The sequence below is a fragment of the Scyliorhinus torazame genome, chromosome 10, assembly GCF_047496885.1.
Source record: "Scyliorhinus torazame isolate Kashiwa2021f chromosome 10, sScyTor2.1, whole genome shotgun sequence".
Classification (NCBI taxonomy): domain Eukaryota; kingdom Metazoa; phylum Chordata; class Chondrichthyes; order Carcharhiniformes; family Scyliorhinidae; genus Scyliorhinus; species Scyliorhinus torazame.
The window spans coordinates 82,521,958-82,534,389 of NC_092716.1; the positions used below are offsets into that span (position 1 = coordinate 82,521,958).

General features: G+C 45.7%; 1 protein-coding gene across 3 annotated transcripts in view; it reads left to right on the forward strand.

The window, feature by feature from the left end:
• Positions 1-12,432, forward strand: part of vrk3 (VRK serine/threonine kinase 3) — a 69,029-nt gene that overhangs the window by 11,684 nt on the left and 44,913 nt on the right. For all 3 annotated transcript variants that reach the window (XM_072518309.1, XM_072518308.1, XM_072518307.1), the window contains exons 3-4: positions 8,957-9,100; positions 9,646-9,795. In XM_072518309.1, the coding sequence (XP_072374410.1) occupies positions 8,957-9,100; positions 9,646-9,795 (294 nt within the window). The remainder of the gene's footprint in view (positions 1-8,956; positions 9,101-9,645; positions 9,796-12,432) is intronic.

Sequence of the window (12,432 nt, forward strand, 5' to 3'; positions counted from 1 at the left end):
CGATATGGACTGGTAGCTAGGAGCGCCTATCTCGTATCGAGCGTCGACTTGAGACTTACTTCAGGGATGTGGCAGCTTGGACCGTTCACTCTCAGGGGTTGCTTCGCGTTGCTGAGTGACCCGGTCAAGGAGAGCGATTTGAACTTGGGACTATAGTCCCCAGGGGCTTCCCGCCTTTCGGGGCGGACCCTGTGCCTGGTTCTAGGTGATTGGACTTCGTTCCAATCGCTTGGTTCGATTTCTCCAATACTGGAGCAGTTCCCTGATCGATGGGCAGTCTTGAGGTGTTCGTTAACCTCTTTTGTGTTGGCTCCTGCTGGCACCGGGAAGTCTGACTTAGTTTTGTGTGTCCCAAATGTTGCTATTGTTCCCGGGGATTGCTCATTAGTATGTAGATGGGTGCAACATTATTCTGCTGGTGGTTGCTGCTATCGATGCTGTCTGGGCTTTTGCAGAGTTAAATACACAGTAAACCTGCACCTGCTGGTTTCTGCCTGTGTTGGCTGAATTTGCCGTTCGCCATTTTAAATCGGGACTTGGCCAACTCGGGTGGCTACAGGCTGCAAACTTGAAATCCAGAAACCGGGTATGGAAAGCTGTATTTTATCAAGCTGGTACGTGGATGGTAATGTCTCTCAATGGCCTAACCATCAGAATCTATTTGAGGACCACGCTCTGGTCACATGAAAGAAACTGGGTTTCTGATGAGATTTAATAAGGCATGTTCTGAGCTGAAAAGTGAGAAATGTCTAGATCAGCGAAGGGAAAAGATCCTGTCTAAGAAACGCCAATAGAGGATCCTTAGGGAATTTGGGGACTTTTCGGGGTACAAGCTCAATATGGGGAAGAGCGAGCTGTTCGTAGTTCAGCTAGGGGACCAGGAGAGGGGGATTGGTGAGGTCCCACTAAAAAGGGCGGAGAGGAGCTTCAGATATTTGGGTGCCTCACCGTGTTTATCCCAAAGGTTTTTTTCAGGCGGGTTAACAGGAGTATAATGGGGTTTGTGTGGGCGCGAGGGACTCCGAGGGTGAGAAGGGTGTTCCTGGAGCGGAGTAGAGATAGGGGGGGGGGGGGGGGGGGGGGCTGGCGCTGCCCAACCTCTGTGGGTACTACTGGGCTGCCAATGCGACGATGGTGCGCAAGTGGGTGATGGAGGGGGAGGGGGTTGCATGGAAGAGGCTGGAGACGGCGTCCTGTGTGGGTACGAGTCTGGGGGCGCTGGTAATGGCGTCACTGCCGCTCCCTCCAAGGAGGTATACCACGAGCCCGGTGGTGGTGGCGGCCCTCAAAATTTGGGGGCAGTGGAGGCGGCATATGGGGGAAGTTGGGGCCTCAGCGTGGATCCCATTACGGGGGAACCATCGGTTCACCCCAGGAAGAACAGGTGGAGGGTTTCTCCCCCCCCCCCCCCCCCCCCCCGGGGAACACCCTCAGGTACTTACAGGTAAGGGCATTTGCCAGACAGCAGGTGGTGGAATTCCCGGGGAGAGTGGGGAAGATCTCAGAAACTTACCAGGTGATTCAGGAGGAGGAGGAGGAGGCCTCGGTGGTGGAGTTGAAAGGTAAGTGGGAGGAGGAGTTGGAAGAGGAGATCGAAGAGGGGATGTGGGCAGATGCCCTAGGGAGGGTGAACTCTTCCTCTTTGTGCGCGAGGCTCGGTCTCATACAATTTAACGTGCTGCACAGGGCACACATGGCCGGGACAAAGTTGAGCCGGTTCTTTGGGGGTGAGGACAGGTGTGTTAGGTGCTCAGGGAGCCCAGCAAATCACACCCATATGTTCTGGGCATGCCCAGGGCTGGAGGAATTTTGGAAGGGCGTAGCGAGGACGGTGTCGAGGGTGGTAGGATCCAGGGTCAAACCGGGCTGGGGCTCGCAATATTTGTGGTGGCAGAGGAGCCGGGAGTGCAGGAGGCGAAAGAGGCCGGAATTCTGGCCTTTGCTTCCCTGGTAGCCCAGTGAAGGATTCTCCTTCAGTGGAAAGATACGAGGCCCCCAAGCGTGGAATCCTGGATCAGCGATATGGCAGGGTTCATTAAATTGGAGAGGGTGGAATTTGCCATGGGAGGGTACAAGGGTTCTTTAGGCGGTGGCAACCGTTCTTCGACTTTCTGGCAGAACGATAGACATTGGTCAATGGCAGCAGCAGCTGGGGGGGGGGGGGGGTTACTTTATTTTTGTTCGTTATTTACACTGGCGGGTCTGAGGGGTGTATACACCTGTTGTGTTAAGTCGGGGTGATAATGTTAACTTATTATTTATGTACAGGCAGGGGAGGGGTTTGGGGGGTTGCTTTTTTAGATTGTGTTTTGTACTTAACCCTGTTGGGTTCTTTTTTCTCATTTTGTTATTGATATTTTATGAAAATTATTTTTTTTAAAAAGAAACGCCAATAGGCAGAATCTCTGGTTGGCTGAGCTTTTTACCAGGGCATTGCCATTGAATCTTGACTGAGTGGAATAAGAGAAATTTGCTTGTGAACATAAATCAAAAGTGTATCTGCCCTTCTAAAATTACCGAAGTTTTTTTTCTTCAGTGGATGGAAAAGATTACAGGGCTGCATAGTTTCAAGTCTTCACCCAGGGAAAAGCAAGTGCATCAGAGAACTCTAGAAATTCTAAGACTTAAACGTGTATGTGTCTGTGTCCCAAGGTTCCAAATTTTACACCCCTCCCCTTTGAAGTTGCAAATAAATATGCTGTCGGTTTCCATTTGTATGGTGACAGCACCCATAATTTCTGACCTGTCAATTACTCATCCAAGCCGTGGATAACCCTGAACTGCCTTCAGCTCGACATTGGCAAGATAGGCAAACCTTTTCAGTATCCACCAAAGTCTCTGCACCGTTGCAAAGGCCTCAACCCAAGCACCTCCTGATCTGTTGATGTTGAAAATGACAGTACACAATCTTTGTTATTTTGACCCAAAATAATCGAAAGGGCAGCACGGTGGCACTGTGGTTACCACTGCTGCCTCACAGCTCCAGGGTTCCGGGTTCAATTCCGGCCTTGGGTGACTGTGTGGAGTTTGCACTTTCTCCCCGTGTCTGCGTGGGTTTTTTCTGGGTGCTCTGGTTTCCTCCCGTAGTCCAAAGATGTGCAGGTTAGGTGGATTGGCTCTGCTAAATTGCCCCTTAGTGTCTAACGGGTTAGGTGGGATTATTGGATTACAGGGATGGGATGGAGGCGTGGTCTTCAGTAGGGTGCGCTTTCCAAGGACCGGTGCAGACTCGATGTGCCGAATGGCCTCTTCACTGTAAATTCTATGATTCTACGACCCTGATTGTACTCAGATTTTACATTGGTCGCATTAGAATCACTTTTGCTTCCCTGTCTTTATCTCCCCATCTCTACCTTCTTAAAATCCTCACCTTTACAGTTGTTACCTCCAAACTCTCTTTCTGCAACATTCAACAGCTCTCTCTTTCACAAATTCCAACTTACCCAGAACTCTTGTCATCCTTGTCCATTGTCATACCACCACTCCCTTGTTGCCCTTGCCCCTTCCCAGGACATTGATTTAATTTTCTTTGTTATGGTTTATATGTTTCTCCATGAATCTGCCATACCTTAGGATTGGACGGGGTCATAGAACCATGTTCCAGCTCCTGCCCTATACTATGTGCATCCTCTCTCACTCAACCATAATGGCAATACTTTGTTTTATTATGTCCAAGCAATTTAGAGTTTTATAATAATAATCTTGGTGTGTCACAAGTAGACTTACATTGACACTGCAATGCAGTTACTGTGAAAATCCCCTTGTCGCCACACTCCGGCGCCTGTTCGGGTACATTGAGGGAGAATTCAGAATGTCCAATTCACTTAACAAGCACGTCTTTCAGGACTTGTGGGAAGAAACCAGAGCACCCGGAGGAAACCCACGCAGACATGGAGAGAACGTGCAGACTGCGCACAGACAGTGACCCAAGCGGGGAATCGAACCTGGGATCCTGGCCCTGTGCAGCAACAATGCTAACCACTGTGCTACCATGCCACCCTTCCTAGAGTCCTCTATCTTGTGACCTCTTGGCCTGTTTTAAAATTTTTCCTTAACCTAGCTTTTCAATTGTGTTTTTGATTGCTTCCCATTACCCTGTTTCTTTCTCTTTGCCGCTTTTCCTTCTATAATGTGCCATGACATATTTTTCTGCACTATTAAAAGTGCAAGTGGTAATTGGTTGTTAATGCCATCCAACTATCCATAATTAATTATGTGCTCCCACCCTACCTGCAAAAATAAATTATATTTTACAAATTCCGGTGGAGAGATGTTAGGGGAAGACTCGTACGAGATAGCTCCCGCTGGAGAACTCTTTTTGCTTTTTCTTTGGCGCCACGAGTCGTTTACTCCTTGGAAACCCATGAAAGTTATCTCTTTGTTGAGATGCCCAGAAGAAACAAAGACAAGAAAGTTTTGAGCAGAAACTTGTCGATGGCTGTCTGAAGCCTCTCTGGGCTCAACATGGAGTAGTAAGATGCAGGAGTTGGTTTCTTCCTCTTCGGCCACTCCACTAATGACTGAGGTTCTCACTAGTATTCTGGCAAGAGTCTGAGAATCACCGACAAATCATGTCGGAGGATCTTAAAAAATCAATTGAAGAGCCTTTGCCCCCATTTGTGTGGTTCATGGGTAAGAAAATAAGACATCAAAAGTCCCTGGAGGTGGCTTTGTCAGACCACAGCGATCAGATTGCTGGACTGGAGTCCAATCTGACTTTGGTGGTTGAAACCAACAAGTCATTAAAAAATCAAGATAAATGACTTTGAATCAGCTCTACGCGGCACAACATCCGGGTTGAGGGGTTACCGGAGGAGATCGAGGGCTATACCCACACAGAATATTTCTCGGACATGTTCCTTAAAATGGTGAGTGAGGGCGGATTCGTATCCCTGCCTGAATTGGACCGAACCCATTTTCCTACTGTGACTGAAGCTTCATTCTGAAGATCCACTGCATGCGCTGATCATAGGATTCTACAGCTTTAAAGAAAAAGACAGGATTCTGCGATGGGCAAGGGAGCACTGCGATTTCACGTGGAAGGCCACTCCATTTGGCGGCAGTGGCATGATAGCACAGTGGTTAGCACTGTTGCTTCATGGCACCAGGGACCCAGGTTCGATTCCCAGCTTGGGTGTGCACATTCTCCCAGTGTCTGCATGGGTTTCTTCCGGGTGCTCTGGTTCCCTCCCACAAGTCCCAAAAGACGTGCTTGTTAGGTGAATTGGACATTCTGAATTTTCCCTCCGTGTAACCAAACGGGCGCCATGGTGTGGCGACCAGGTGATTTTTCACAGTAACTTCATCGCAGTGTAATGTGAGTCTACTTGTGACACTAATAAAGATTATTATTATGCATCATGACATGAATGCGGGGTTAGCAAAAAAAGAGCTGTACTTAATGGATTGAAGGCCGCCCTGTACAAGAGTGGAGTCTGGTTCGGAAAGGTCTATCCTGCTCTCCTCATGTTTGAGGCAAACACTATATTTCTTTGACATGCCGGGTGATGTGGACTCTTGTTAATACATACTTTTGGGAGCTGTGCAATCTGATTTATGGCTCGGTTGATACAAAAAACAAAGAAAATTACAGCACAGGAACAGGCCCTTTGGCCCTCCCAGCCTGCGCCGATCCAGATCCTTTATCTAAACCTGTCTTCTATTTTCCAAGGATCTACTTCCCTCTGTTCCCCACCCGTTCATATATCTGTCTAGATGCATCTTGAATTAAGCTATCATGCCCGCCTCTACCACCTCTGCTGGCAAAGCATTCCAGGCACCCACCACCCTCTGCGTAAAAAAACTTTCCACGCACATCTCCCTTAAACTTTCCCCCTCTCACCTTGAAGTCGTGACCCCTTGTAATTGACACCCCCACTCTTGGAAAAAGCTTGTTGCTATCCACCCTGTCCATACCTCTCATAATTTTGTAGACCTCAATCAGGTCCCCCCTCAACCTCCGTCTTTCCAACGAAAACAATTCTAATTAAATCTTTCTTCATAGCTAGCACCTTCCATACTCAGGCAACATCCTGGTGAACCTCCTCTGCACCCTCTCTAAAGCATCCACATCCTTCTGGTAATGTGGCGACCAGAACTGCATGCAGTATTCCAAATGTGGCCTAACCAAAGTCCTATACAACTGTAACATGACCTGCCGGCTCTTGTACTCAATACCCCGTCCGATGAAGGCAAGCATGCTGTATGCCTTCTTGACCACTCTATCGAACTGCGTTGCCACCTTCAGGGCACAATGGACCTGAACTCCCAGATCTCTCTGTGCATCAATTTTCCCCAGGACTCTTCCATTCCCCGCAACAGCCAATCAGCAGCTCCGCTCTACTGCCCTCTGCTTGATGCTTGCCTTGACTTGAATACCTAGGGTGTCTTGCTCGGGTACACTTTCTGGATGCAGTGACCGCAATGCACTGATGCAAATTTTTCCCGTCTGATGGGTGTGTTGTATTGTTTGTATTTCCTCCTTTTTCTTGACTTTGGTGCGGTTATGTTCTTCTTGCCTTTGATTACATTTGACCCTCTCTACCACTTGGGGTTCTTTTTGTTTTCATATATTCCATTTTCTTTTCAATGTTGTTGTAGTCACTAGTGAGGCGTTGTAAGTTAAGTATGGTTTTGTTATTTATTTTTCTCCAGTTGGGAGCCTCCCTGCTAACTAGCGAGTTAGTTAACCGGAGTGATTTTGAAAGGTTCGCTGCAGCTCATTATAATAGCTTTTTTAAAAAAATGAGTTGAAAGTTTGTTTTGTTTGGTTCTGTTAAATGTAGGTTTTAGTCTTGGGATATGTCTTTGTTTGCCACGTTTTTATTTGCTTTTGGGTGTGGTTACATTCAGTGGCGATGGCATTGTTGGAATAGGGATTGGAGGTAGTTTGCTGATGGTGTCTGCTGATTTTCCAAACCAGATTGTGAACCTGTAGATACCTAAATGGATCCACCTGCAGGAGCCCAAATTTCTCCAACTCCTCCAAGCTTGCAAATCGCCCCTCCAAAAACAAATCCCTCATTCCTTCCACCCTCTTCTCCCATCTCCTAAACCTCACTGGCTCAAACATGTGATTCGCACATATCAGCTTCAATACCACCCTCCATTTTATTTATTTATTTAAATTTAGAGTACCAATTTATTTTTCTGATTATGGTCAATTTATCGCAGCCAATCCACCTAGTCTGCACATCTTTGGGTTGTGGGGTGAGACCCATACTGATACGGGGAGAATGTGCAAACTCAACATGGACTGTGACCTGGGGCTGGGATCAAACCTGCGTCCTCGGTGTCATGAGACCGCTAACCACTGCCACCATGCCGCCTCACCCTTCATTTTAAAGTGCTGCCGAAATTGTCTCCATATCTTCAGTGTGGAGACCATCACCGGTTTCGCTGAATATTCCGGGCAATACGGTTGAACAGTTGTTAGCACTTGCTTCACAGCTCCAGGGTCCCAGGTTCGATTCCCACTTGGGTCACTCTCTGTGTGGAGTCTGCACGTTCTCCCCTTGTCTGTGTGGGTTTCTTCTGGTGCTCCGGTTTCCTCCCACAGTGCAAAGATGTGCAGGTTAGGTGGATTGGCTATGCTAAATTGCCGTTAGTGTCCAAAAAAGGTTAGGTTGGATTACTGGGTTACAGGGTTAGGGTGGAGGTGTGGGCTTACGTAGGGTGCTCTTTCCAAGGGCCGGTGCAAACTCGTTGGGCCGAATGGCCTCCTCCTGCACTGTAAATTCTATCCCTAACCCCCTACACGACCCCAACTCCATCTGCACCCTTGTAGCCTCAGGATCCCTGCACTTTCTCAGCATTCGCCACCCAGTAATAATATATCGAGCTCGGCAACGCCAGGTCCCCTGACTGACGGTTCCTCTGAAGGATCATCTTCTGAATCCTGGCCCTTTACCCGCCCAAATAAAGGACAAAATTAATCTCTCCACTCTCCCAAAAAAGAACAAAAACAACAAACACTAACAAAAACTGTGTTAAAACATTCATCTTCACCGACTGAATCCTGCTCGCCAAGGACCGAGGGAGATTATTCCACCTCTAAGTCAGCCATGACCCTACTCCCCAAACTCGTCAAATTCAGCTTCCGAAGCCTTGCCCAATCGCGAGCCACCAGCACCCCCAAATACCTAAAATGAAAACCCAAATGGAACAGTAACACCCCAGATTAGCTCCCCTCCCTGGCAAAGTGACTGGAAAACCCTCCCCTTTTCTTCCAATTCAATTTATACCCTGAAAAAGCCCCAAAATGCTTCAATAGCGCCGTGATATCACCCATTGTGGCGATCGGATCCGTCACATACAAAAGAGGACCATCACGGTACAAGGACACCTTGTGTTCCGCCCCGCCCAAATAAAGGTCAAATTTATTTTTTGAAAATATGTTTGATATATCAGAGCATTGTCTACAGTGGGCCGGATTAGCTCAGTTGACATAACAGTTGGTTTGTGATGCAGAGCAAAGCCAACAGCATGGGTCCCATTCCCGTCCCAGCTGAGGTTATTCACAAAGGCTCCGCCTTCTCAAACTTGCCCTCGCTAGAAATGTGGTGACTGACCCTCGGGTTAAATCACCACCAATCAGCTCTTCCTCCTCAAATGGGAAAGCAGCCTATAGTCATCTGGGACTATGGCTACTTGACTGTCTGTAGAGACTGCAAAGCAACATAACAGTTTGAACTAGCAAGCAAGTTGCACAAGCAGTCCCAAGTTGTACTCTTACAAGATGAACCATGTTATGCTTGATAATTTTGAGTGCTTATAACTTTAGCTGCTTGGCTACGAAAGCTTTTTTGACGTTGTAGTAGTAAAGGTCACTTACTTTATTACATTGTGGTTAGTCTTTTAACATGCTTATATTTTAGTTTTTAATGTTTGAAACAAACCTGTTGGACTTTAACCTGGTGTTGTAAGACTTCTTACTATATTTTAATTATCATTTCAGCTCAAACTTTGCCCGATGCAGACGTACCCAAAACAAAGCACACACCTGTGAACGTAATCTACCCCAGAAGGGAGTTTGTTTCCCCAAAGAGAAAACGCGAAACTGAAATAAGCTTTCAAAGTTCCCCCACAAAAGTATCACCAGGTAAGTTTTCATCATATCAAATAGCTCTGCTAAATAAAGTGGCTGATTCAGCATAGAACACCAGGATTCAGAATTTTGAATAATTTTGATTGAACTGCAAAACCTATTTGCTTAAGGCTGGTTTTCAAACCAGTTTTGCATGAAGGCAGTGACGGAGCGAGGCGTTTCCGTCTCGCAGCTTGTGATGTGAAATAAGCAGTTGGAAAGCGACTTACTCAAGTGTAGATGTTTGGATTTCTGCTGTTAAATGTCCTTAAAGAACTTCATCCTGGTTATAGGACTAGTGGAAAAGTAATTTCTAATTGAGCGGATTGCATGCAATATTTTGCAACCTGAGTTCCAGAGACTTTTTTAAAAACTGGATTTACATTTTAGTAGATTTCCAAGCCAAGCTGTGAAAACTTTAGCATATGTAAATATTAATCTTTTTCAATCTGTAATGGGGATCTGAAAATGGACTGTCCTATCTCGGGTTCATATGCCCCAATTAAAAATAAATGTAATTGAGCTGAATGGGTGTTGTTGTTCCCTTTTTTTTTTTTTAGGTTCGAGAAATCCCAAAGGAAAACGGCAGAGAAGTAATCCATTGGAACCAGTTCCAGAACAAACTATCCTTACTGACCAGAACAATAAAAAATGGAAACTTATTGAGCTTCTCTCTCCTAGTGAAACTGAATCTGGATTGCTCTATTCAGGTACCTTGAACAGGACCCATAACTTCCAGGTTCTCCAGCGTCGCGTTTACGGAATACCCTAATGGTGCACTGGGGAATCCTTCTAGGAAGTTCCCATGCAAGGGTTTACCCGGCAATTGTCCCAAAGCACTAACTTCCCCTGGACAATTGGACTGAGCTGGGAATCGTCCGACAGAAGTGATTTAAATTGCTAACTTCGGGTTAACTTCTGCCAGTTTTATCTTGATAAGTTATTCCGAAAGAATTTGAAGGAAGAAAATCACATCTAACTCCAAATTAACTATTTAAACAGCCAGACCAAGCCTTGCATGTGAGACACTGCACACACACGACCTCCAAAGCCTGCCGCCACCCCCCCCCCCCCCCCCCCCCCCAGCTTTTGTTCTAGATTGCCCTACAAGGGGAACATTTGGTCTATGTTTACTTTATCAATCCCTTTTAGTATTTTATATAGCTCGATCAGATCCCTCTCATCCTTCTAAACTCCAGCGAGTATAAGCCCCAACTGTTTAATATCTCACCACACGTCAACCCTTTCATCTCTCAAATCAATCTGGTGTACCCCCTCTGAACAGCCTCCAGTGCCACCACATCCTTCCTCAAATAAGGAGACCAAAACTAGACACAATACTCCAGATGTGGTCTCACAAACACCCATACAATTGCAACAACACTTCTCTACTTTTATACTCCAGTCCTTTTGCTATATACGCTAACATTCCATTTGCCTTTAATTACATTCTGTACCTACATACTGACTTTCTGTGATTCGTGAACAAAGACACCCAGATCCGTCTGTCCAGACAGATCTTGAATCTGCTTTCCATTTAGATAATTTGCCTTTCTATTTTTTTCAGCCAAAATGGATAACCTCAAACTTCATTAAACTCCATCTGTCGAATTTTGGCCCAATCTCCTAAGCCTATCTATAGCCGTCTGTAAAATCGTTATCTCCTCTTCACTGCCTGCTTTCCCTCCTCTTTTAGTATTATCTGCAAATTTTATTATATTATACTCTGTCCCTGCTTGCAGATCCTTTATATAAATTGTAAGTAGTTGAGTTCAAGGACTGACCCCTGCGGCACCCCACCAGTTACAGTTCACCAGCCAGAGAAGGGCCCATTTATCCTGACTCTCTGCTTTCTTTCAGTCACCCAATCCTCAATCCAATCTAGTATTCTACCATGAATCCCCTGCGATCTCATCTTCTGCATCAGGTTTTTATGCGGCACCTTATCAAAAGTCTTCTGGAAGTCTAGATATACCACATCCACAGGTTCCCCATTATCTACCTTGCTGTTACGTCCTCCAAGAAGCAAGCAAGTTTGTCAACCATCACTCGCACCCATGCTGACAATGGTGGATTGAGCTTTGTCTTTCCAAATGTTCAGTTATTTCCTCCTTAATGATTGATTCCAGCAACTTCCCCACCACAAGAGGTCAAGCTAACCGGTCTATAGTTTCCTACTTTTTGCCTCTCCCTTTATGAATAGGGGCGTCACTTTAGCGTATTTCCAATCCACCGAGACACTTCCAGAATCCAGGGAATTCTAAAATATCATAACCAATGCATCCACCATCTCCACTGCCACCTCCCTTAACACCCTCGGTGCAGGCCATCAGGTCCTGGAAATGTATCTGCCCTTAATCCCATCAGTTTATTCAATACAGTCTCCTGGTGATGGTTATTGCAACAAGTTCCTCAGCATTAACTGTAGTTTTTGGAAAATATTTATTATCTTCTACCATGAAGACCGAGGCAAAATATTGATTCAGTGCCTCCGCCATCTGTGTTTCCCATTATTTCCTCACCAGTATCATTCTCTAAAGGGCCAACATTTATTTTAGCTATTTTCTTCCACTTATATGTACTTATAGAAGCTTTTCGTATTAGTCTTTATGCTTTCTGCTAGTTTTCTTTCATATTAATAATCTTTATAAGTGTCACAAGGAGACTTACATTTAACACTGCAATGAAGTTAATGTGAAAATCTCCTAGTCACCTCACTATGGTACCTGTTCGGGTACACAGAGAGAATTCAGAATGTCCAATTCATCTAACAAACACATCTTTCGGGACTTGTGGGAGGAAACCGGAGCATCCAGAGGAAACCCACGCAGACACTGGGAGAACGTGCAGACTCCGCACAGACAGTGACCCAAGGAGGGAATCGAACCACGGTCCCTGCCGCTGTGAAGCTAACCACTGTGCTACCGTGCCACCCAATAGTTCATCTGGGCTCTCTTGATTTTATTTTTAGTAGCCTTTTGCTAGAACCTGAAAGTTCTCCCAATCCTCCAGCTTACCACTAACATTTGCAGTATGGTATTTATTTTTAAGTATATGATTCCTGCAGAAATATTTTTATATGTAGGTTTGATATAAGCTAAATGTCTTCCGAGATTCTTGTCAAAATGTGAAAGGATATTTCCAGAGCTTTTCTGGAATGCAGTATTTTACTTGCATGCCTTTTTGCAATGTCTTACTAAGCGTTCATTCATGGTCCATCAAGAAACTGGAAACCGACTAAGTAGTGCATCTAATTTGTAGTTCAAATTTAGCTATGATCTTTTATTGTATTACGAATGTATTTCTGTAGCAGCTTGCCAGAAGTAACAGCAAAAGTTTAGTATTCC